The following is a 27,777-nucleotide window of genomic DNA, read 5'->3' as shown; positions in this document are numbered from 1 at the left end:
TTAGGAGTCGAGTTAATACAAGAAAAGAATTGAATTATATACAATGCAATAATAGTCATATATAATTGAGTGCCCCTATTCAGTCTATTTCTGTTGGAAATGAGAAAATACTAGGACCAGATTTGGCCATTTGTATTGGTACCAATGTTCAAAAAGGCCCAGCTAGTGATATGCAGTAGTTTCACAATGGCAATCATGGTAATTTATTTCCATTATGCAAAGTGCCAGAGAAATTATTCTGTCAGGATTTTGGTAGCAATGCAGCTAGATGTGCGGTGGGCAGGATTTCCACATGCCTGCCTGATTCAGTGCTAACTGGTGAATTTCTCACATTTATTTGAATAATTTCAGTGGGTTCCTGGCAGTGTTGTTATCTGTAGTTGGGAGCTTACCACTGGGGAGATGTAGGGGTGGGAAATGACCGCTGCTAATGGACTGTGATACCCTAAGCAGCTTAAAGGACCAGTCAGATCTCCAATTATTAATATGCTTTTGCCTCCATTTTTTTTAAAGGAAATGCCATTGATAACAGACATTGCTAAAATGTCTCTCTCCACAACAATTTCTACTATGGCCATTTAACCTTTCTTTCCACTATCCAGTTTCCTTGTAGCTATAGAAACTTGTCAGTCTTTTTATTTCATTCTCAGGATGTGGGTGTCACTGGTAAGGCTAGCATTCTTTGCCTCTATAGAGTTGCTCTGAGAAGGTTGTTGCTGGTTCAAAATCCTGAAACTCCTTCCCTAACAGCACTGTAGGTGTATCTACACCATATGGACTGCATCAGTTCAAGAAGTCTGCTCACCATCACCTTCTCAAGGACAACTAGGGATAAGCAACAAATGCTAGCCTTGCCAGCGATGCCCATATCCCATGAACAGATCTGAAAAAAAATTAAATTCCAATTCTCAAATTGCTGCATGGGATTTGAATTCACTTTCTCTGCATTATTAGGTCAGGACTCTGGGTTACTAATCTAGCAACATAATACTGGCATGTGTAGAATTCAGTGCTATTGAAGCAATGAAGCTAATGATGTACATGTGATACACGGGGAGTGTATCATCATGTGGGTTCTCCTCTCCATCCACCATAATTTTGGTAGAAGACCCACAGAAACTCTACAAAATTGGCCTTAGGGTAGTAACACAAGACAACTGAGAGAACATCTGCAGAAATTTACTCCCGTGGTGTCACCCATTATTATTGCCTCAATTTAAATATGCCCACCTTAAATTTGGTTAACATGTCGCTTGGATCAATCTTAAATGTTAATATTAACTTTCACTGTAAGTTTGCATGCACGACCATCATTCTATTTGCAAAGTTTCAAACTGCATTACATATCTTTCAACTCATTAATTTATTTTGTTTTTTTGTTAATGTACATTTACAGCTGAAGCCTCCAGGAACTCCTTGCAGAGATTCCAGCAACTCTTGTGATCTGCCTGAATTTTGCACTGGAACAAATGCACAGTGTCCAGCCAATGTATATCTACATGATGGTCAACCCTGTCATAAGAAGGATGGTTACTGTTATAATGGAATGTGCCAGACCCATGAACAGCAGTGTATTACTCTCTGGGGACCAGGTAGATAATGATTAGCTTAAATCTAACCAATATAGCACAGAAAATCATATTAAAATGGAGAGTATTCAGGACAAGAATTTCTTTTGCGGATCTGAGACATTTACAGTGCCATACTGTACATGCGACGAGTCAATTCATTCTGCTCATAATGATTCTACTTCAACACTTACCCTTGGAATTCACATTGTCTTAAATAGCATTCACTATTATTAACCTGATGGGAAAAGAACTGTGTGAACTAATGCCAAGATTCTGGGTATGCAGCCCTTGAACTAAGTGTTAGGAAGTATGCAAAGGGTTACAGGTTAGCCTACCTGTTAATTTTGCTTTGCTCTCTACTTCTGTTTAAGCATGTCATCTTTGTAGACCTGATACAAATAAGAAATCCCTATTGTGATGAATTAAAGAAACAGTCTATGTTCTAGTATATAACACAGAATGAATTATACCTCAGCACATGCCATGAAGCTGCTTTGAAGGTATTGTCATAGCTGATTTGATTGCTGGCCCAGGATCAGATATTTGCCTGAAGCAGCTACCACAGAAGTTGAAAAGCACATAATTCCAAAGCATGATATTATGATTATAGAGGATCATTGGAGAGATGCTTATTTGATTGACTCCAGAGGCTACCTTCCAGTAACTTCTTCCTGTCACAGCTGAGTTGAATTTCATCAGTCCTTAATGAAACTGCTAAATGAAGAGCTTTCAATAAAGGAATGTTCTACCTTCATGGCTGATGGACAGTCTTTCTGCACAAGGGCATAGGTGTTAGTGAAGTAGTAGTAGCTGCAGTTGCAGAGAGGTCTGAAGCATATATTATCATGACATGGACTTGAAATGAGTGAGGAATGAATGGCTCATGACAAAAATTTGTTCATTATTATCATAGGTCGCTCCAAGTAGATTTGAGAAGCTATCCCCTCCCACCAATGATGCTAATCAGCTTATATATTTTATTTAAAAATTGTTGCTGGGTACTTTTTTAAGAATGAAGTGAACACTATTCTTCTACATTTCATCTGTTTGATACTGTCACTGGTACAAGATGACAAGAAGTTCCATTTCCTAACACTTTCTTTATTCACTTTAACAAGTACTCATAAAAGTGACTGAAATTGTTCTGACTCCTTTAGGTGCTAAACCTGCCCCTGGAATATGCTTTGAAAGAGTAAACTCAGCGGGTGACCCGTATGGTAATTGTGGGAAGGACTCAACTGGTTTATTTGCAAAATGTGAGATCAGGTACAGACAATGCATCTTATATCTTCTCAAGACACAAGCAATTGACGTAAGACTTTTCTACCCCATAATTTCTCCGCCTGAAAACATACAAACGTACAGAAAACCTTTAGTGAATTTTTACAAGCCTCCACTTAACTTTTGTTTTTAATTGCCTTTTACTGTTCCTTCTCTCTCATCAAATGCTTATGATTTACTTCCCTATTTAGCACAAGTCACTGGGTTTTCTTGTGAGTTTATTACTTTTGTCTATTCCATGAATAGAGGATGTCATCTTTGAAGTGTTACACTCTGTGTTATGAAAACTTTGGATGAGTATAGATTAAAGTAAACTAAAGCTGTTTCTTTTTTAATTTAGCAGTGGTATCATTGTTCTACCTTCTTTTGTGACTGAGCAACAGTGTATCTGTAATCTAAGGTAGTCTTTAGTAAATTATGAACATAATCACCCATAGTAAATGACGCAGTGTTTAGGGCCATGGTGTCTAATTTTCAAGCCCGCTAGATTATATTTTCTGTAACTGGCATTTAATTTTCCCCCAGTCTTGATTTTCTGCAATAATAGAATCAGTTTTCCTTAATAACTAATTGACTATTCATCTATGGTATCTGGCTCCAACCAAACTGAGTTTACTTTCCATCCATGATATCCAATTTTCCAATGGTCTACATTGGCTCTGTGTCCATTTTGTCCAGTTCCTTAGTAGTGTAATAGGGTTGTTTATCCAAGTACAAATGTTCCTAGGAAATCTAATATAGTTGTCCAACCATGATGTACCAATTTCTGCAGAACTTTAATTTTGTTGTCTACATTGCTGCCCAATTTCCCTAGCAGGTTATATTTTACTTCCAACAATAATTTTGAATTTCTTTTAGAGCCTACAGTAAATATTCAATATAACTGTTTCATTTTCACCAGCAATTCAGATCGATCCTTTGCTCATGCTGCCCATTTTATGGCAAATTAAAGTGTCTGACTCTGTTGCACTTACAGAATCAGCTTCTTTGCTGAGCTAGAGAGGCTCGCTCTATTAGCTTCTTATGGAGGAGGTTTGTCTTCGCAATATTTTTAATTTAAATTTCGATAATCCAAAATTTGTGGGGTATCCCTAAGGCCTAAAAGTTAGATCAGTGCCAAAGAAGGGATGTCATCCAGGTGCAGACCATGCTGCATGCACCTAGAGAAGCCATTGACTGGGCCACAGCAAATTGTTCCACTAGCCCCACTTGTATGTTACTCACGAGCTGGAGGGTGGCATGGGTGCCTGTTGCCATCCTTGAGGCAGTTTGCCACTCACAGCGCAGGGAGTAAAATTCAGCTGGCTGAAACACCAGGCTTGTCCTGGTTCCACATTCAGTTAAGAAAATATTTAAACAAGCCATTCGGGTGGCAGCCTGCAACAGTCCGTTTAAGCACTGCTGGCTTGACTGCTGGGCACCTGAGAAGACCGAACGCAGCTTGCACAGCACAGGCTGTGACCAGCCGCAAACAATTTACACAAAGAGGTCTGAAACTGTTGCTGAACAGTTGCTTATGGAATTTGGGAGCATTATGCCAGTTTCAGGTGGGTGCCCTGGACAACTGCTGGACCCAATAACCAATATAGCAAGAAGCAAACTTCTGATGCAGACAGAGCACGTACATGCTGCACATCATTCACACAGAGACATATTTAGTTAGAGTTCATTTAAATTTGAGACATTTTCATGAAAGGCATGTGTTCCCAGTTGGGCCCAGGTGGCTGAATTCCATAGCTAATAAAAAAAACCTTTTGATCAAGGAAATTACTTCTTTTGAACAGGCATTGAAGCAGCAACATCTCATTTCATTCCAATTTCAGAAAACGAAGCATCAAACAGGACTTTTTGTGAAAATATCCCAAGTCAATTCTGCATAGCTATGCATGATTTTATGAAAGTAGCAACAGGGATACTCTAGAGCTCTCTGTTTTTAAAGATATGTGGAATCATGGAACTATGTTTCACACCAGATGGTGACATTATGAAGTATTCAGTTTGAGTCGATCCAGACTATTTCAAGCAGAATACAGTGATCTGACTTCGCTTTCGATTTCTGAGTTATTGCAGCCTTTGGGTTGACCCTTAATTCCAAACTAGTTTGAGCAATCAGATTCTGTAGAAAAGTGGTTCTGTGCTAACCTCACTAGGAAGCTGAGACTATACATGCATCTAATCCTTAGGCTGCAGGCGAGCATGGTTCCATTTGATGGGTTTTTATGTACGACCATATTTGAAAGACAGAAACTTTATTTCTTGATAGCTCTTACAAACTCACTGTATACATGGGGAATGTGAATTCCTTATTAAATTACTACACACAGTCCTTAGTTTTTAATAAACACGTAAATTTTTAATGCCTTGTTCAGTTAGTCACAGAAAATTGTAAGTTTTCGGGTTATTTTGGTGAAAGGGTGAAAATAGACACTAAATGGATGATGTGCGAATAAGACATTCCTGTTTGAAAGTCTGGTTTTAGCACACAATTTTGGACTTATTGCTGATTGCCGTGATTTGAAATTTACTGGAAGTAATGAAACATACAGTAGCAAATTTAGCAATCTTTGGAGCAGTACATGTGGGCTCCACTCAGCAACTTATGCCGAAGACTAACACACGAGCACATTTCAGGATGGCTCAGGGACCGAATGAGAGGGCACACAGGTCCTTGGACCCTGACGCTGATGGTGAAGGAGGTCCAGAGGGATGTTGTGTACCTGCAGGAGGAAAGGAACTGGTGCTACTCTGCCTGGCTGCTCACTGTTGGAAGATTAGGTCAAGTTACTATCCACCCAAATGCTGTACAGCCTTGCTAATGAGTGTTAACAGGCAAACCAAGTGGCAATCAACCCCTTAACAAACATCTGGGGGGGCCATTCCTAGCATAAGGTTTAACTCCTTTACCAAATGCTGTCTTACATTAAATATGGGATAAACTGGTGTTTCAGCTTAACATTCCAACTTTGGCACCTCAGAGGCTCTTTAGCATTAAAGTATCTGTAGAAAATTGCCTCTTGTGTTTTATTGCAGCAAGCTGAGAGAAGTTTCAGTACCATCTTTGGAACAAATCAGAATAACAGGCCTACTTGGAATATTGTTTTTTTAGAAGTTACAGTGCTATCTTGTGGAAGAAGTAAGAATAGCTGGTATTATTTTACCAGTTCAGTAATTGTTTGTTGACACATAAACTGACTAAGTGACAAATCTGAGATGATTCATAAGTAATCTTGGCCCAGATTTTGATGTTGTAATAACAGCAAAAATGTCAGCATTTGCCACCATTACTCCTCTGAAACTAACAGCAACTTCTGGAGTTTGCATATATACAATCAGGCCCAGAATCCAGAAGTTGCTGTCAGTGATTCTTCATTTGTCCAGAGGCTAGGCTATTCAAGCCCCCTAAGACTGCAATCAATGGAAATCTTTGAACTGTGAGAACTTCCACTCTTACCCTCTTGGCCTTGCTGTCAAAACTCTTGCAAAGGTCGCGCCTTGTTATTATACAGTGTACTAAGTTCATAATTACTGATAAGCAGCACCAAAAGAGTAATTTTATATTTGTTGAATGTTAAATTTCTCCATTATGGCAAGAAATTCCACATATCTTTAAAATATATTTTTTAAAAGTTTGATTATGATATTTTAGTTTTTACTTAAATCCCATGTGCATGTCGCAAATATTTGCTTTGCTATCTGTAAAATATAAAATCAAAAGTGAAGGGATTCAGATTTTTTATCTTCCTGGTTTGCCAACTGTGAGAATACTTCAAATTGATTGGCTATTTACCCTGCTTGCTGACATCACTGTTGCTGGATACCTGGAGATACTCTCGACTGGATGTCAGATTCAAACAGACATCGGAAAAGGGGAGATTCACGCCAAAACCTCACCAGATCTTTGAGGGCAGCTTTCTTTGATGTCAGCAGCAAGCACCATTGCCTCACCACTGACTGCAAAATCCAGCCCCTTAAATTTGATCTTCAAATGTACCCATGGATGAAAGACACAAAAAGCTTCTCTTCTTATAGATGTAATATTTAAAAAGATCTGATGAATAACAGACTCACAGGTATGACAATTGTTTTACAGCACTGGTCTTATCACAGAACAACAAATGAATATGCAAAACAGCTCATGGAGTTAACTGGTAGCCAATTAAATATGCAGCTCAACTAACACATTAAAGTTTCAGCCTAAAGGCAAAAAATACCTCTCACTTCACACAGCAGTAAACAGGAGAAATGCATATTCATTTGCTTTTAATTTTAAACTTATTAATAGTCATTTGGTAGTACAGAACTTGAGTATTGCTGAAAAAAGACATTTTGTCAAAGCTTTGCATCTTGCCCTCATCAGGACAATCACAAGAATACCAATGTCAGGGGCAGCAACACCTTTATATTGTATGAGAAGAGAGTGCTGATTGTTTGGCAAGTGGACTCTGATTGGAGAATGCACCAGTTAATAGTAACTGAGAGTTAACTGCCAAGCATTGTTTGAAATATAAGCAAGGCAGCTTGACTCTGATTGGTCAAGGCATTGCCCTGGGAAGTGAACCAGCGAATGGCTATCATATTTTATTTTATTTAGCTGAAGCAAGTGCGATGTATTACATGTTCTTTCTGTCTGCAAAGAACAGGGGCCTGTGTATTAAAATATATAGTTTCCAGTACGCACAAATGCGCTGCACTACGAGCCCAACTGACAATATGAAATTAGTTGTCAGCGTAATCTTAGCACACTGAGGATTATTTAGCAAATATTTCCCAATCGCGGAATCACATCTAATGTTGGACTGTGTGTTTTGAGTTTTGCAAGCATGGGCTGGTTGGGTATGGCCTGTACCTTGCCAGTTGTGAACAGTGGTAGGGATATGCAGTCTGATACAATTTGCCAATCTTTGGGACATATGGCCTACATACCTAGCATCACACTGGCACTGAAATTTATATACCACATGGCTCATTTGTGTGATAGCCACAGCATCTTTTTGACTTGACAGCAGCATCCTGTTAGTGGTGAATACACTCGTGTTGCTACTGCATTGTAGCAGTGTGAAACAGCATGCTTCATCTGTTGCTCAAATTTTTGACGTAGCTTGCCCTTCCAAGGTAATCTGAGGTAGATTGAGCACTTTCCAGGGCCGCAAGTGACGGCCTTAGGCCCATTCATGAGTTTACCGAGATATACAGCGTGAAATCATCTGATCAGGGTATCCATTTCCCTGCAGGATATCTTTGATGAGCCCTATTTCAGCATCAAACTTGCATGGTAAGCAAATGACTTGGGCCCTATTTTTGAGTTTGCCAATAAGGCCAATTTTATAGCACGTGGAACTGTAAGAGTCCCAACATGTGTATTGACCAGTGAAGGTAGGATTGCAGTAGACCATGGTAGAGAACCACCTGGCAGAGAACCCCCTGGCAGATTTCTCAACTGGTCCCTCAAGGAAGGGGAGTTCATTTGACTGCTCCATTTTAAAGGTCAACTTGAGCGCAGGATAGAGCCCATTAAGGCATGCAAGGAAATTATTACATGCTGCTATACACTTAAATATAGCAAACATATCATCCACATATCAAGGAGGTGGCATTCCATCGAAGACACGTTTCCCCTGGAACCAAACAAAGATGTTTGCGAGAGCTGGGCCTAGAGGGGATCCCATGGCAACACTGTCTATTTGGGGTATATATGGTGTCATTAAAGCTGAACTTAGCTGTGTGAGTGGCCGAGTTCATAAGCTCAATAAATACAATTCACACAACGGTGGTGGGACTAGATTGCCATGATGTAGTGCTGCAGTGCAAATACCGATGGCTTCCTTAAGTGGAAAATTGCTGAATAAGCTAGATGTCAAATGAGCACATGGACACAGCATTGCTATTGATTTGCAAGTCCTGTACGGTCTCCACAAATGTGAAGGATTCTTCACTGTGTATCAGGAAAACTTATTCAAAACTGGTTGTAACAATTCACCCAATCGTTTGGCCAGTGTGAATTGGCCAAATGCATCCACATACTTACATATTTGATCAGGGGAAAATAAAAAGAAACAGCTAAAAATTGTCCATGGCTGAAGGCTAAATAAATTCCTCAAGCAGAATACTGATATATACCTGAGCCATGAACCTACTCATCAAAATGATCTTCCACACACACAAAAACAACTCCACTTTAGGCCTAACTATTTATACAGTGCACAGGAGCCTCATCATTTATTTATTGCCCAGTAACTTTGGCAGCTAAGGCTATGCATTACTTAAATGAACTGCAAGTTGAACATTTTCCAAATATATAAATTAAACAGAATAAGGCCTATTTACAACTTAGTCAATCAAAACAGACAGATGCAGGAGATATGAAGAATAATGTTATACTGAATGAGAACCCTCTAATTCATGAACAATTGTCAACTAAAATAAAAACCTTTTATGTATTGAGGTTATTACAAACTAATAATTAATCTGAATTTCTTTATAGGTATTCTTCTTTCAATGCGCTTTGTAATGTGTATCATCAATAAAAAACTGAAAAGTTTAAGGTGATTGTGTGATCTGATTACAAAATGGATATTTTGAAAGTTGTTGAAAGATATTCAGTACTTAAAAGCTTCACCTATTTGTAATTCCTGAGGTTAACAGAGAATTTTGACACAGTTGATGAATTTTTTACCATAACTCAATTGATTGACATGATCTACTGACGTTTAATTATCCTGTGGAGTCCAAAGTATAATTTGTAGCCACTGTCTTTCCACTTTATGTAAATGCCTCCTCATTTATACCATTTGTTTTTCTTCACAGAGATGCCCAGTGTGGAAAAATCCAATGCCAGGGGGGAGCAAGCCGCCCCGTTATTGGAACAAATGCAGTCTCCATAGAAACTAACATCCCCTTGCAAGAAGGTGGAAAAATTTTGTGTCGTGGTACACATGTCTATCTAGGTGATGATATGCCTGATCCAGGGCTTGTGCTAACGGGCACCAAATGTGGAGAGGGGAAGGTAGGAATAAGCCATAATCAATAACCTGTTGAACATTCATTCAAATAAACATTCAGACATTTTCTTTAGATAGGATTTCAACTTGTTAAAAGTAAGTGGAATGATCTTCCATTGCAGGAGGAACACTAACACCTCTATTAGGAGGTGAATAGCTACAATTATATTGATAAAATTGAACAGCTGCAGAGATCTGACATTAACCATTATTTGTTATTGTAATTATTTGTTCCTTAGCATTTACTGTTTTCCTAGCATAATACTGTAACCTAATAAGATATATTGGGGTAGATTTGGCTTTCCAGAGCAAGCATGCACCTGAACCAAGAAGATTGACAGAAATTGTTCCTTGAGCCACTTCAGCATACTCAGCTTGAGCTGCAAGGACTGTTTGTGCCAGCATTTGCAGCTTCTCCGAGCAAAGACATCAATGTTGGGCTCTCTGACACGGGCCCTCAGATAAATTCCATGAGAGGGGAAAAGAGCAAGACGCTGGCAGGCAGATTGTGGCCCTGTAGTGTCAGAGGAGTGCTCCTGCTCCTCCTGGCTTCGCAGGATTCTTTTCAAAATAATTTTTACACCTGTCTAATTTTTATTTGCCATCAGCAGATATGAGGAAGACTCATTCCCTACCCCACTTCTTGTGCACAAATTTTGAAAAAGGGTCTTTAAACCTATTTAAGGACATAATGCTCAGGCATCTAAAGAAAGGGGGTTCTGAGCTTGGCATTGGGATCAATGCCTTTGCAGATTGAGTGCAGGCAATCTCACGTAATTAGTATCCTTTGCATCTATCTTACTCCCTAAAAACGATTTCTACTCCATTTACTGCTGATCCGACTTTTCAGTCATGACTATCATTAGTAAAGCAGAAGAAAAAAAGAATTTGCATTTACATAGCGTGTTTCACAATACGTCAGGACATCTCAAAGTATTTCACAGTCAGTGATTTATCTTTGAAAAAATAGTTACTGCTGTAATGTGGGAAAATGAGACAGTTAGATTGCACACAAAGTCCCAGAAACAACAATAATATAAGCAAGGGGAAATGTTTTAATGAGGCTGGTTGAGGGATAAATGCTGGCCTGTATGCTGGGAGAACACCCCTGCTCATCTTTGAATAGTGCAGTGGGACTTTTATTTCAACCTGAAAGGAAAGACTGAACCTGGATTTAATGTTTCATCTGAAAGACAGTACTTTCCCCCATGCTTCACGCCACACTGTGCTCAGATTCTTGGGCAGGGCTTGCTACAACATTCTGACTCAGGCGAGAATGCTGCCACAGGTACATGGATGATATCTAGCACAAGTTTTCTGTATAAACAAAATGGTAGTATCATCACATCTAACCCTAGCCAAAACTTCAACGCTTATAATCTCAGCACAAACACCTATTTTTCAATGGTTAAATGAATTCCTATTGCACAATAGGATTTGTGCTCGCAATCCCTTACATAGTGAATTTCTTACTCAGTATAGCTATGGGGCACTTGCCCATATGGAAGAAGCTAATTTCAGGGGCTACTGATCCTAGAGCAGTCTTGCACATCACTCTCTAGACAGATTGGTGGAATTTAATTCCCTCCCCTGTGGTGAGTTTGGTGACCGGGGGTCTTTTAAATGGGCAGAGGGGTAGCAGGTGGGATCCAGCCACCATCCCGCCTCCACCCCGATTAAGTCCATAGCAGGAAGTCAATTAATGCCCATTTAACGGCCTCATCCTGCTGCCACTGGTATAAATTCAGTGGTGGACAGGGGCATTTGGCATGCGGGGAGCATGACAAGCAAACCTGTGCAGTGTTACATGAGGCTCTCGGGAGAGGGGGTGAGGGCCTCGTTCAAAGGCACTCAGGGCCTGATTGAGGGATCTGGCATCGGGAAGGGGAGGTCCCACTAGAGCCACCCTCCTCCCCTTGCTGCCAATGACCACCATTCCCCGCATGCAACCCCCACCCCATGACTTCCCTCACTCACCCCTACCCCTCCCACCATCACTCACCTGCGGCCAGGGATCCAGCAATGATACCAGGACTCAGGTAGATGTCATACCGGCAGCAGCCACACCTCTGATTGGCCAGCAGCTTTTGGCAGTTGGGACTTTTGCCCCCAGGGTCCTTGATTCCAGGGAATGCCTGCTACTGTCAATTAAGTGCCTGAGTGGTACTTAATTCACCAGGCCTTCCCTAAAAGAGGTGGTAAGGGGCTGCTGCCAACTTTCCAGCTGACAACCAAGACCCCCGTTGCCTCCATTAAATCAGCCCTTTGAGTGCAACATGAAGCAAGAAAACACATCTCCAGTACATCTCTTAGATTGGATGTGGGTGGGCGGGCATTGTTCCTTCTAAGCTGCACAGGCACAGGACCGTGTAGCAATCAGAAATGTGCTATTTTAAGATGCCTGCATGTGCTGCCGTACATCAGTCTTAAATGGACCACATGTGCAACAAGGCAATCATGCACAGCATACAGAAGTTAGATGGGCGGGAAGAAAAAAGTAAGATTAATGGTGAATGCAGATAATGATTTTTTGATGAAAGAGCATATACTTTTGTCAAATATGGTCATAATGGGAAAACATGATTATGTGTTTTTCCTATTTTGTATTTTTCACTTTAGTATCTGGATTCTGTGCTGTTGTCTAACATTCTCTTTCCTATCTACATGATGTGCACCAACCTTTGCTAATAAATTTGCTTCACCAAAGGAGGAGAAAATTGGCTTATAGACTGTAAAAATTGCAGCCAAATCCTGATAACTTGTGTGTACGCTGTGCACCATCCCTGAAGTGAAATTCCATGACTAGATGCAAGGACTGAATGCACAAGACCATTTGACAATACCATTCAAGTTTTAGACATCAGTTGTGCAACTGTGTTCGGTGGAAAATCTAGCCCATTATATTCTTTAGTTGAACATTTCAATTTCAGTTCTTCAAACCTCACTATCACAGCACCTTTACAGTGAAGAAGGAGGCCATTCGGCCCATCAAGTCTGCACTGACTCTCTGAAAGAGTATTCTACCTAGTCCCACTCCCCTGCCTTACTACCGTAACCTTGCACATTCTTTCTTTTCAGACAGCAATCCAATTCCCTTTTGAATACCTCAATCAAACCTTCCTCCACCATAATTTCAGAAAGTTCAGTCCAGACTGTAACCACCATCTGGGTGAAAAAGTTTTTCCTCACATCACTTTTACACCTTTTGCCAATTATTTTGAATCTATGCTTCCTTGATGCCCTCTTGAGTGGGAACAGTTTCTCACTATTTACCCTGTCCATACCCCCCAGGATCTTGAATACCTCTATCAAGTCTCCTCTCAGCCATCTTTTCTCCAAGTAACACAGTCCCAACCTCTCCAGTCTATCCTCATAGCTACAGTTCTTCATCCCTGGAATCATTCTTGTGAATCTCCTCTGTACTCTCTCCAGTGCCTTCAGATCTTTGCTCAAGTATGACGCCCAGAACTGGACACAGAACTCCAGATGAGGCCTAACTATTGTCTTAAACAAGTTCAACATGACCTCCTTACTCTTGTACTCAATAACCCTATTAATAAAGCCTAATATACTATATGCTTTAACTGGTCTCTCAACATGCCCTGCCATCTTCAATGACTTACGTACATATACACCAAGACCCCTCTGATCCTGCACCCCCTTTAGAGATCTTCCCTTTAATTTATGCTGTCTCTCCATATTCTTCCTGCCAAAATGATTCACCTCACACTTCTCTGCATTGAACTTCATCTTCCACTTGTCTGCCCAATCCACCAACATGTCTATGTCCTTTTGAAGTTCAAGACTATCCTCATCACAGCTGGCAATGTTTCGAATCTTTGTATCATCTGCAAATTTTGAAATCATGCCCTGAACACCTCAGTCTATGTCATTAATATATCAGGAAGAGCAAGGGTCCCAACACTGACCCATGGGGAACTCCACTACAAACCTTCCTCCAATCTGCAAAATAACCATTTATCACTATTCTCTGTTTCCTGTCACTCAGCCAATTTCTTATCCAAATGTCGGCTTTCCTTTTTATTCCAAGAGCTAGAATTTTGCTCACAAGTCTGTTGTGCAACACTGTAGCAAATGCTCTTTGAAAGTCCATATTCACATCAAAAGCGTAGCTCTTAGCAACCCTCTCTGTAACCTCCTCATAAAACTCCAGCAAGCCAGTTAAACATGATTTTCCTTTAATGAATCTATGCTGGCTCTCCTTAATTGTCCTGCCCTTGTCTAAGTGATTATTGATTTTGTCCCGAACTATAGTTTCCAGAAGTTTCTCTACCACTGAAGTCAAACTGACTGGTCTATAGTTGCTGGATTTATCTTTGCACCACTTTTTGAACAAGGGTATAACATTCATAATTCTCTAGTCCTCTGGCACCACCCCTGTGTCTAAGGAAGACTGGGAGATTATCACTAGTGCCTCAGCTATTTCCACTCTCACTTCCCTCAGTGCCCTTGGAAGCATCTCATCCGGTCCTGTACCTTACAATTTTAAGTAAAGATCGCCTTTCTAAAATTTCCTCCTTCTCAATTGTAAATTCTTCTAGTGTACCAGTTACCTCCTCTCTCACCTCAGCCTGGGTAGCACCTTCTTCCTTTGTAAAGACAGAGGCCAAGTACTAATTTAATATCGCCGCTATTTCTTCCTCCTCCATATGCAAGACCCCTTTTTATCCCTAATTGGCCCTACTCTTTCTTTTACCACCCTTTTATTATTTATATGCTTATGGAAGATCTTGGGATTTCCTTTTATATTTGCTGCCAATCTCTTTTCATGCTCTCTCCTTGCTTTTCTTCTTAGTTTTTTCGCTTCCCTTCTGGTCCTTCTATATTTAGCTTGAATCACCATTGTATTTTCTACCCTGACATCTGTCATACTCGCACTTCTTCCTTTCCAACTTCACCTCTATCTCTCTCATCATCTAGGGCACTCAGGATTTATTTGTCCTGCCTTTCCTCTTCACGGGAATATACATTGACATTGCCTGCAATACTTTTTTTTTGAAGATAGCCCATTGTTCAGCCACCGTCTTTTCTGCCAACATTTAATTCCAATTCACAGGACTCAGATGTATTCTCAGCCCATCAATGTTGGCTTTCCCCCAATAAATTATCCCTGCTTTGGATTGTTCCTTGTACTTTTCCATGGCCGACCTAAACCTTATGACACAATAGTCCCTATCCCCTAAACGCTCTCCCACTGATATTTGATCCACTTGGACCAACTCATTCCCCAGAACCAGATCCAACAGTACCTGCCTTCTCATTGGTCTGAAAACATACAGCTGCAGAAAATTATCTTAAACACATTCCAGGAACTTTCACTCCTCTTGTCTCTTTGCACTATTCCTTTCCCAGTCTGTATTTGGATACTTGAATTCCCCCATTATAATTACTCTATAATTCTTGAATCTCTCTGTAATTTCTTTGCAGGCTTGTTTCTCTGCATCTTTTCCACTAGTTGGTGGTCTGTATACTATACTGATCAATGTTATTGCACTTTTTTCATTCCTTACCTCTAGCCAGAGCTATCCTTGACCCCTCTGGAACATTGTCTCTCTCCAGGACTGTAATGCCATCTTTAATCAATGCTGCCACTCTGCCCCCCACCCCCTGGCCTTTCCTGTGTTTCTTAAACACCTTGTACTCAGGAATATTTAATGCCCAGTCCTGCCCTTCTTTGAGCCAGGTCTCTGTTATAGTAATAATATCATAACTGCATTTGTCAACCTGTGCCTGTAGTTCACCAATCTTGTTAAGCACACTCTGCGCATTCACATGCATGCACATTCTCCCTGATTTAGGCTTCTTTACTTTCTCCCTTATTCTGTCCCCACCTAATGACTTACTATTGCCTACCCTAATTCTATCAAACTCTCCAAGTATTCTATGTACCTTGACAATACTCTTTGATATATCCTCATTATCAGTTGATACTTCTCTACTTCCAGTTTTTCTCCTTTCCACTCTGAATTTCCCCTCAGGTTCCCATCCCACTGCCAATCTAGTTTAAACCCTCTCTAAAAGCACTAGCAAACCTCCCGCAAAGACATTAGCCCCAGTCCTGTTAAAGTGTAACATGTCCTTCTTGTACAGACCCCACCTACCCCAAAACTGGTCCCATTGCCTCAGAAATCTAAAGCCCTCGCTCCTACTCCACTTCTCCAGCTATGTGTTGAACTGCTCAGTCTTCCTATTCTTATGCTTACTAGTACAAGACACTAGGAGTAATCCTGAGATTACTGCTCTTGAGGTTCTGATTTTTAATTCCCTTCCCTAACTCCCTAAAATCTGCTTTCAGGACTTCACCCCTTTTCCTACCTATGTCATTGGTCCCAATGTGGACCGCGACCTCTGGCTGTTCACCCTCCCAAAAAAGGAATGTCCTGTGTCATCCTCGAGCTTGGCACCACGGAGGCAACATACCATCCTGAAGTCACATATATGGCCGCAGAAACACTTGTCTGCTCCCCTAACTATGGAATCCCCTACCACTATAGCACTTCCACTCTTCCTCCTCCCCTCCTGTGCAGTTGAGCCATCCATAGTACCGTGGACTTGGCTCTTGTTACGGCCCTCTGAGGAAGCATCTCGCTCACCAGTATCCAAAATGGAAAAATGGTTAGAGAGCAAGATAGACTCAGGGTATTCCTGCAATACCTGCCTGTTTCTCTTAGATACTTTGGCAGTCACCCATTCCCTCTCTGCCTGTGTACTTCATAGCTGCAGCGTGACCACCTCTCTAAATGTGCTATCCACGTAATCCTCAGCCTTGTAAATACAGCATTGTGATTCCAGCCACTGCTCAGTTCTACAACCTGGAGCACATGTTTTTGTAGCTGGTGACACTTCCTGCAGATGTAGTCATCGAGGGCACTTTGTGCCTGCACATCTTCCCACATCCTGCAGGATGCACATTCCACATAACCAGGTTGCACTTTACATAAAGTGTTTACTACAATATGGTATAATATAATAACTCACCTTTCACTCACCAATCGTCTCCTCTGTGCTGAGTTCGGAAAGGCATATGCTTACCAACCAGTCAACTTATGGGACTCCTATGACGTCACTTATAGATTTTATCTGTAAACTCCCAGCTCTCTCCACTGTTTTATGGGCTCTCTCTCTCTCCGAACTCCTGCTACTTTATGGATTCTCTTATGTAGTTTGATTAGCTTAATTTAATTACTTTCTTTAATTAACTTAGAATAATTCCTATATATACCACACCTCTTCCCCCCATGTGCACCGAATTCCCACATGACCCTAATTCACTACTCACTTGGCCTCCGTCTAACTCTGGCCTGTCTCCTTGCACACCCCGTACTGATCAAAGTGTGAGATATTCTTCACGTGAGCCTTTAATTATTTCCATTCATATCCAACACTCATCAGGTGTTAATATGGCTGGAGTTTCAAAAGATGAAGCTGTAAACATTGATAATTTCCATTTTAATTAGAATACATTTGGAATTATTGATTTTACACCACAGAATCAGGCCAGCCGGCCCAACTGATTTATGCCCGTGCTTATGTTCCACACTAGCCTCAACCCAAAACACACAAGCTAAATCAAATTACTTCACCTAACCCTAGTGAGCTACTTTGTTAGATGTGAACGTGAATCAGAATTTCAGCTATAATATTGTAGCCCCAATTCTGCTTCATTGTAATCCCTGTGCATTTGTGGCTAGTGAGTCTTTTCCCAGCAAAAGAGCCTCACTCCACAGTCCCTACCTTTGACTGGGTTTCTGAACACTACTTGCAGCACCAGCTCTCCAGGCTCAGTCACATATCAGATTTAATCTGCATCCCCTGCCAACCCCTACCCGTGTTAATGCATCAACAGAACCAGAATTATTTTCATCCTCAGCACCTTTATCTGAAATTCTTTGTTCTTAATTGAATTTTAACTTTTTAAAAATAAAAAAAAATTGAAAGACCAATCGAAGTATTGGTACAATTCCTGATTTGGTGAAACCAAATGAAAATCAAGAAATAAATCGTAGATGCAGGAAGTTTTACCATTTAATTTTTGTGGAGCCTGTGCTCTATCCTACATCAAGTCCTGTTCACCCATCATCCAATGTTTGCTGACCTACATTGTCCCCAGGTCCCCCAGCACCTCAGATTTAAAACTCTCATCCTCATGTTTTAAATTCCTTTGTGGACTCATTCTTCCCGATCTCTGCACCTTCTTCAAGCATAATAATCCCCTCACCCTCGTCCAACCCCAAAATTCTCTGTCCCTCTGACTCTGGCATCTTGTGCAGCCCCTTGCTTTGCCCCACCACTGATTTCAGCTGCCAAGGTATTTCCTAAAACTCAAAAATTCCTTCTGCCTCCCTGTCTTTAAGACCCTCCTTGAAAATCCAACTCTTTGACCATGCTTTTGATTCCCTCCCCTAATGGATCTTTTACATTGGTTCACTGTTTACTTTTGATTACATCTCAAATGAAACATCTTACACTATTTTCCACATTACAGTGACTGTACAAGTGAAATTTGTGATCATTCCAGTTCCTTAAACAGAAATTTCTGCAAAATGAATATTACTTTACCTCGTACTACAAGGGAATAAAAACTGTGCTTCACACAAAGTAACTCGAAGGTTGAAGAGAGGCACCACCCTTGTTTACTTAACTTGATCATGTACAATTAGATTAACACAGATATTTGTAAAAAAGAGACATGTCAAAACTTTTTGTCTTGCACTCATCAGGACACTTCACAAGACTATAAGGGGAATACAACAATTTATTAATGTATGTGAAGAGAATGTTGATTGGTTGGCAGGCGGTCTCTGATTGGTAGAGGCATTACCATTGAGACAGCACCAGTGATGGTGACTAACAGTTAACTGCCAAACATTATTTGAAATTTAAACAAGGCAGCTTGACCCTGATTGGTCAAGGCATTGCCCTGAGGATTGAGTCAGCGAATGGCCGTCACTTATTTTGTTTAGTTGAGACCGGTGCAATGTGTGCATATGTTTTTTCTGTCTGCAAAGAACAGGGCCCTGTGTATTAATTTTTGTAGCTTCCAGTATATGCAAATGCACCACACTGTGAGCCTGACTGACAGTTTTAAATTGATTGTCAGAGTAACTCTTGGCACACTGAGGATTATTTGGCAAATGTTGTCCAATCATGGAATCACATCTATGTTGGACACTGTGTTTTGAGTTTTGCAAGCAGGGACTGGTTGGGTACAGTCTGTACCTTGCCCATTGCGAACATCGGAAGGGACTTGCTGTTTGATACGATCTGACAGTCTTTGCGATGTATGGCCTGCATACCTAGCATCGCACTGGCACTGAAATTCTCATGCAGATAAAAAAAACATGTAGACGCATTGCGCCTGTTACAGCCACACAAAATAAGTGACAGCCATTTGCTGACTCATTCTTCAGGGCAATGCCTAGACCAATCAGAGTCAAGCTGCCTCGTTTAAATTTCAAACAATGCTTGGTAGTTAACTGTCAGTCACCATCATTGATGCATTCTCCATAGCAACACCTCTACCAATCAGAGCCCTCTTGCCAACCAATCAGCACCCTCTTCACATACAGTATATATTGTTGTATTCACCTTACAATGGTATTAATTTGTGAAGTGTCCTGATGAGTGCAAGACATAAAGCTTCACCATGTCTCTTTCTTAAGCAATACTCAAGTTCTGTACTACCAAATGACTAACAGATATTTGTATCTTCCCAGATTTGTCTAAACCGACAATGCCAGAACATAAGTGTCTTTGGAGTGATAGAATGTGCTTCTAAATGTCATGGACAAGGGGTAAGATTGTGCAGCATTGCAGATAAAATAAGTGTATGTGATAAAGTATTCCCACTAATTATGCAAAAAATAACTGTATATGCTTTTGTATTTGAAAGTTGGCTGCTTTTCTTGGTCAGATGGAGATTCCTTAAGGTCAAAGCTGTTGAGGTCACACCTGACTCAAAATAAAAATGCTTCAGTGTACGAAGCAGTTTTAGGTCTAATGAAGTACAATCAGCTCTAAATCGAAATCATTCTTAATTCTTTAAAATGTATAGCTATCTGAAACTGGTCTTGTTCTCAACTGACAACATTAACCGTACCTCTACGAATGTGAGAGGTTTCTACAGTTGCATATTAGGTCATTTCTAATAGTTAATATTAGCAAAGCAAATTTGAAAATGCCAATCCTTATAGATGTAGAATTATTAGATGTAGAGTTTAAGAATTAGTAGAGCAGAGGCCAACAGCAATAGTAAAACGCATGTTTTCATCAACAGTGCCACATTGGCTGAAGGGTCCCTGTGATATTCTTCAGAGGAAAGATATGATTAAGTAAGGTAGCAAGCCCCATTCTCTATGATTATTTTATGGGAAATTGGTCCAGAATTTATGAAGGTAATTTTGGGTAGTGTGTTAATTTTTATCTTATCCTAGAATCTATATAGAAGAGCAACAAAGGCCTGAATTTGCCAGATGGCAGGATCTCGCTTCCAGCCATCCAAGGAGTGTTTCCCGCTGACTCCAAGTGCCCCGCAGCCATTTCTCTTAAGTGCTTGCAGATGGACTTTAGAAGGGGTTTCTGATGGAGGCACCACCCGCCCTCTTGTCACCCAAAATGTAACTTTGATCTTTTTCGGGCTTACCCCACAAAAGTTCAATCCTCCTGTCAGCCTAAAAAATGAGGCTGGGTGGGAAACGGCCCTTAAGTGGCCAATAACTGGCCACTTAAGGGCATCAATTGGGGCAAGGGTGGGCTTCTCATCCGAGGCCTTGCCCACCCCAACATAAAATCGCTGTGTGGTCAAGGCGGGCGGGAACCCGGAGTGAATCTGGTCTCTTCAATTTCACGCTCCCCCACCCTTCATTTAAAAATCCACTGGAGGGGGAGCATAAAATTCTGGCCAAGAGCTGAATAGGACTTCTGTCTCATGCATATACGAATGTGAGACCAAGAAAAGCCAATTCAATCAAGACTGCTCACTCCATTATCCAAGTGGTGTTAGCTAATCTGACTTCTTGCATTGGTTTTCTGTCATAAAATCTCATTCCTGCATTCCCAAATGAAGATTTCTTCTGATTCCCCTCTAAATTTGGTGGATTCCCTGACAAAACAACGTAGATGGCTATTTTTAGCCTTTTACACATTGAGAGGAGTAAATGAAGGAAAAGAAAAGGACTTGCATTTATATAGCATCTTTCACAGCCACCAGGTGTCTCCAACCACCAGCCAATAATGTACTTTTGAAATGTAATAACTGTTGTAATGTAGAAAACAGAGCAACCAACTTAAGCACAGCACAGCCCATAAACAGCAATGTAACAACGATAATATGATTTTTTTTGTAATGTTAATTGAGGGATAAATATTGACCAGGAGAGCAGGGAAAGCTCACCTACTCTTCTTCAAAATAATGTCATGGGATCATTTACATCCCCCGATCAGGCAGGTAGGGCCCTCAGTTTAATATCTAATCTGAAAGACAGCACCTCTGACATTGCAGTGCTCCCTCAACACTGCACTGGAATATTAGCCTTGATTTTTGTGCTCAAACCCTAGAGGAGGACTTGAACCAGTTACCTTGTGACTATAAGGCAAAAAGTATGCTACCCACTGAGCCACAGCTGACCCATAATACAAAAGGCAAGGCTGGGGTGTCAGCAGGGAGTGCCGAGTTAATGATTCATCTCGGTCTACTCCTGAGGCTCTCACCATCACAGAAGCCAGTCTTCAGCCGATTGAATCCTCTTCCTGGGATGTCAAGAAACAACTGAGTATACTGAATGCAGCAAAGACTATGGGCTGTGCCAGCATCCTGACTGCAATGCTGAAGATTTATGTTCCAGAACTAGCCGTACCTATAATCAACTAATTCCAGTACAGCCCCAATACTGGCATCTACCCAACAAAGTGGAAAATTGCCAGGTATGTCCTGTCTACATCAGCCTACTCTCAATCTTCAGCAAAAGTGATGGAAGGGGTCGTTGACAGTGCTATTGAACAGCACATAATCACCGATAGCTTGCTCTCCAGTAATCCATTTGGGTTTCTCCAGGACCACTCGACTCCTGATCTTGTGACAATCTTGGTCAAAACATGGACAAAAGCTAAATTCCAGTGGTAAATGAGTGCGACTTCCCTTGATAGCAATTCGGGAAACATTTGACCGAGTGTAATATCGACAAATCCTAGTAAAATTGAAGTCAGTGGGAATTGGGAAACGCAGCAACAGCTGAAGGTCATACCTAGCATAATGGAAGATGGTTGTGGTTGTTGGAGGCCAACCATCTCAGCTCCAGGACATCACTGCGGGAGTTCCTCAGGGCAGTGTCCTAGGCCCAACCACCTTCAGCTGCTTCATCAACCATCCCTTCATTAAAATCAGAAGTCAGTATGCAATCATCAGCAAACATTCTGATCAGTTCCATTCACAACTCCTCAGATAATGAAGCAATCCATCCAGGCTTGGGCTGCCAAGTAGCAAGTAAAATTTGTGCCACACAAGTGTCAGGCAATGACTATTTCCAACAAGAGAGAGGCTAACCACCTCCCCTTGATATTCCATTACTATCAATAAATCCTTTACCATCAACATCCTGAAGGCAACCATTGACCCAGAACTTAACTGGACCAGCCACATAAGTACTGTGGCTTACAAGAGAAGGTCGGAAGCTGACTATCCTGCTGTGTGGCTTAACTCTTTACTCCCCAGAGGTTTTCCACCATTTATCAAACACAAGTCTGGAGTGCAATAGATTACTCTCCATTTACCTGGATGAGTGCAGTTCCAACAGCAACTCATCCAGGTTTCTTCAACAGCACCGATCCTTCAGCCTCTACCACCTAGAAGAACAAATGAAGCAGGTGCATGGGAACCACCACCTCCAAGTTCCCCTCCAAGTCACACAACATCCCAATTTGGAAATAAATCACTGCTGTTCCTTCATTGTCGCTGGATCAAATCCTGAAACACTCTCCCTAGTGGAACTGTAGGAATACCTTCACCATACAGACTTCAGCAGTTCAAGAAGACGGCTCATCACCAGCTTCTCAAAGGCAATTGGGCAAGGGCAATAAATTCTGGCTTTGCTAGCGATGCCTCCATCCTATGAATGAATAAAAAAAGGTTCCATCTAAAACCATACAGCACCCCATTAAATGCAACAACCCTTAAGAGGTGCTGCACTTCAAATACTCCACTCCACGGGACTCAGTGCTTCTTACACATCTAAAAGATAACAAAGTGCATAGGAAATTTACTTAAACTAGCCAAAGCCTCACAATCTAGCTGTAGCAGCTGAATATACAAACAGTTTGGGGATGTATAGACATGCTGGTCAATTTTTGGTGCAACTTCAGAATTGACCCTCTACAATCATATTCTTTGCACTTCACTTCTCAGTTTCCTTTTATTAATATTGTAATCATAACTATGGGCAATGGGCTAAATAATACACTCCATGATCAGGAGCATTTCCTGCTTCACGGAGTATATTATGGGCATGATGACGTAGAGCACTGCTCATGACATCATCACATTGGTTAACGATAATACCATACACAGGCATGTCAAAGTCAGGAACCTGCCCACGTTATTGAGGCAATTTAAAACTCAGTTGAGCCAATTAACTCCCTACCTCACTGGAATACTATGGCCAGAAGGCAATACACCTTCGGGGTGAGATTTACGACAGGTGGGGAATCCTTTTTTTAAGGGCAAGTTTGTCTGGGCGGGTTTTCAAACTGTAGCTGAGAGCAGAGTCTCAGCTTTGCAGTTCAAAATCCATTGACTGCAGGGACTGCTCATTTCAGTGGGCAGAGTGACATTTTGGATATTTTCTCATTCGAAGGATTCTCTCATTCAGCGGGCTTCTTTGATTGTTCATTGAATATTCTGCTGTCCATAGCCCAGGGTTGAGGGGTGAAAACTCTCAGAGACAGATTGGGATTGTGGTCTATGTTGGAGACACAACCTCCAGTGAGGAGGAGAGGAGGATCAGGAGGAGGAGGAGGGTGAGAGGAATAAGGGAGGCTCAAGATGCTGTGGGTCCTCAGAAACGGGACAGAGCAGCACCAGGAGGAGCCTAGAAACCCTCAGTGAAGGTGCAGATGACCTTATCCTCCCCCAAGGGTATACAGGCAAAGTGATTCAGCTACCTGTATCTGAGTGAGGCTCAGTGCAGAAGACGACTCAGGCTTTCAAGCATAATAACGTCTTTAATGAAATATTTTCCCTCCATCTCCCAGTTGCAATGAGAGACTTCAAAAGCCCTTACATCCAAACCTTTTTCATTACGCTTACATGATTTCTCCTGCCCTCCTCAACCTTTGATTTCGTACCTCAACCTTCAGACACAAGTCACACAGTCACAGCTATCAATAAGAACATAAGCATGAGGGAATGAGAGTTTTGTGTTTATTCACAAGCTTCAAAGCATAGTAACAACATTAAACATCATATTCGTGACTAATGTGAATGTTTAGCAACACATTTACGGATGCTCCGGTGCAGTGATCGCCCCTCACTTGCAGCTGCACTAGAGAGAGGTGTCTGATCTGCCACCTCCCTTGCCTTGGATGACTTCAGCAGGTACCTTCTGTGCAGCTGTGGCCTTGAGCTGCTGGCCGCTCAGGAGACTGTTGCTGAGACCCATATGAGTCCTGCGTCACTGCAACAATGGTCGAGGCCTGTGTCAATGGCCGATGAATGGAGGAAATGCTGCCCACATTACAAGTGCCTTGAAAGGAGCTTCCAGATGGAGGCAGCTGCTGCTCGTCTCCCACCACTAGGAGCATATGGTCCTCCCCGCCAACTGGTGAGGTCCCAGGAGCTGGCTGGGCGACCAAGCTCCCAGTTCCCCTGTCCCGCTGTGTCTGTGCCCCTGAGTTCAGAGCCAGGGTGATGGTCAGAGCATATCCCGACAATTGCATCTTCAATGCATTCGGTTTGCCCCTCCAGGACAGTTGCCAGCCTGCCTATGAAGGAAGCTTGTCACTCTGAAGTGTGGGTGATCACAGAGCTCATGGGTGGATGGACACCTCCACAGTCCAGGCCAGAGCACGCAACCCCTCTGGTATACCCGCCAAGTCTTCATGGACCTTGTACTGAACATTCAGCATTTGCCGTCTTACAGAAGACTCCAGAGGTTCATCATCTGACTGGGAATCAGTCTCTGGATCACTCCAGACATTCCTCCGACCGCCGGGGCCTGCTCCACCACACTCTCCAGCAGCTGCTCGTGCGAGTGTGAAGTGCCCTCACCAGTGCATGCATAACCCCTGACTGACACACTGAACCCTGCGAAGTACCAGTATCTGCGATGTTGTTGGGTGCAGAGAGAGGATGTGTTGCTGCATCCTCCAGAGGTTCCTCGGAGGAGGAGGAAGGTTGATGCACGACTTCTGCTGCAGACTGTACTGAAGAGGGATCCGCTGTAACAGAGAGAGATCAGTAAGGAGGTTATCAGGTATCAGATTACTTGATTTATCATCTCTACCACATGACTCACATAAACATTTCCACAGTCTGACATAAATGAATGAACTCCATAGACACTATGAAACTTTGCATGATGTGGTGAAGCTTCTGATCCTGAAGCTCATTAAGGTTCCAATATGTGAACTCTATTCACCAAACATATTGCATATTTCCTAAACTCCTTTAAACCAACACTAGCCATCTCCTCCTATCAACCAGTCTGATGTTTTTGCCATCTCACCAGAACAGGCCTCTCTCCAATCTCGCCAATACCTACACTCCTGGACGTGTCATGCTCCAGCAGGGCTAGGACTTGCTCCACAAATGGAACCAGGGCTTCCATGTAGGGTTACCCCAGCCTGTATGGGTTTGCTTTCTTGCATTGTGGGCTCACTTCTCCTGAAAAGATTTGACACAGAGATTTCATCAACAATTTCAAACTATCACGTTCTGTCTCATTATCAGATCAGCACATGCCCAACTGAAGCCTATGCTCTGGCGTCATAAGGTGATCCTGCCAACCACCCGCTGTTTAACTACATCATTGCTTGGAATGCCCAATGGCGTGGTCTAGGACAGCTGTGCCCTTGTGGAAACATGCAACTTTGATGAGTAGCTAATCTTGAACACCTACTATATTTGCTTGTGAGGCCTTTATCACACTGGACCAGTATTGTTCACACTGATGCCATATTCACCTTTGCTGACCTCAATAAGTCATTGAGCCTTTTGTGGCACTGGGAGCAGGCCCTCCTTGCAACATCAACACTGTTGACTTCATCGACCTCCCAGGAAGCATGAGTCTGCCTGAGCTTCCTCCTCTTCCCGGCGCTCAGAATAAGCTGATCATGCCTATCCTCAGCTGCGTGCAGGAGTGCACCAAGCAGCGGCCTCACTGAATCTGGGGGCAGCTTTGCTCCTTTTGGAGCAAACCCCATACTCTAATGGTGGGAATATGTCATTAATGTCCAACTCTTCAATGTCTAAAGGTGGGAGACTTGCTGATTTATGAAAATTTTGTTACCTATAAAGATTGAGATGGTTGGCAGACATAAGCTCAAATTAAAATAGACTTACCTGGATAGACTGCAAAACTCAGAAATCTTCACAATACACAGTTTCTCCTGTTCAGTGAGCATATGACCTAACACTGACCCACGCCAGGGGGTCCTTTAAAGAGCTGGCGGTGACCTTGTTCCTGCTTGCGGCCTGCAGTCTCCGAGACTGGACATCCCACCCTCCAGCACACATTGGGCGGGATGATGGTCAGTAACCCCCCTCCCCTTGCTGCTAATTGGCGGCAATTAGCATATTATTAAGTGTGAGACTACAGCGGAACTGGAAGTTGGAAGGCTGCTGATCCGGGTGCGGAACCCGCCATGGGCACAGGACATTCAGCCCTGTGTGGTTTCACCATAGAATATGGAAATCATTTATCACCTGTACCTGATGGATGTATTTTATTTGCTTTTGCTAATACTGTGATGAAACTGTTAATGTCTGTTTAACCATTATGCCATCCTTTTCTCCTATCTCACCTTACCATCTTTACTCAAACCTCTGCAATATATAGGCATTCTGTTTTTAACCTTCATGTACCTTCATCAAAATTATTTATAAACAGCAGACAGCCTCCATTAGTCACAGCTGTCAATCTACAACTGCAACCACCACTCACAACTCTTCATTTCTTATTATTTGGACACTTTTTTATCCAATCCATTGTATCCTCCATTAACTGATGGGTTCATAGCTAGGCATGGACTATCTTTGTTGAGTTTGGGTTTATTGCCTTTATCCTTATGATATAAGTCACTTGGTTGTAGTAATCCATCAATGCCCTATTGACACAGTGATTTGGATTTATCACATAAACTAACTATACTTTATAGTTGAACATATGAGAAAAAAATGAGAAAAAGTCGATGAAACCTGTCTCATTTAATCAAAATTGCTATCTATGCACTCTGGCAGCGCTATCTCATGGAAGAGACAGAAAGTGTTGAGTTCCCTCTATCGGGACCCTTTGTTCAGCGAACACAGTTGCACAGCTATCTACTGATGAGTGAGTTGGTAATCAAGGTGATGTAGACGAAGAGACCATTGTAAAATGAAGCACTTGCTGTTTATTCACATAAGTAACGGAGCACCAACACGTGTGCTTCTCAAACCAAAACCTATTCTAAAACTAGCGATTAACAATGTAGCCCTCACTACACAGCAAGGGGGTAACACCATCACGTGGCCAATCTGCTCATATTCTCTTGAAGGTGTATTGCACCTCTGATTACCACAGAAAGCCTGATTGAACAAGTTGCAACTGATTTGGGAAAATAATCGTTTGGACATTCAAGAAATAGGAGCTGCTGCACTTAGTTTCCATGTAATGAGGCAAAGGGCACGCTCACGTATGAAAGAAAGATTAGAAGGA

The 27,777-nt window shown here is 41.9% G+C and overlaps 1 protein-coding gene across 3 annotated transcripts in view; it reads left to right on the top strand.

The window, feature by feature from the left end:
- Window positions 1-27,777, top strand: part of LOC121290177 (disintegrin and metalloproteinase domain-containing protein 12-like) — a 450,435-nt gene that overhangs the window by 381,005 nt on the left and 41,653 nt on the right. For all 3 annotated transcript variants that reach the window (XM_041210433.1, XM_041210431.1, XM_041210430.1), the window contains exons 14-17: window positions 1,397-1,592; window positions 2,729-2,837; window positions 9,657-9,855; window positions 19,588-19,665. In XM_041210433.1, the coding sequence (XP_041066367.1) occupies window positions 1,397-1,592; window positions 2,729-2,837; window positions 9,657-9,855; window positions 19,588-19,665 (582 nt within the window). The remainder of the gene's footprint in view (window positions 1-1,396; window positions 1,593-2,728; window positions 2,838-9,656; window positions 9,856-19,587; window positions 19,666-27,777) is intronic.

This window comes from Carcharodon carcharias, chromosome 17 (assembly GCF_017639515.1).
Source record: "Carcharodon carcharias isolate sCarCar2 chromosome 17, sCarCar2.pri, whole genome shotgun sequence".
Lineage (NCBI taxonomy): Eukaryota > Metazoa > Chordata > Chondrichthyes > Lamniformes > Lamnidae > Carcharodon > Carcharodon carcharias.
The sequence above is the reverse complement of the archived record's forward strand: the minus strand, read 5'-3'. Positions and strand labels throughout refer to the sequence as shown.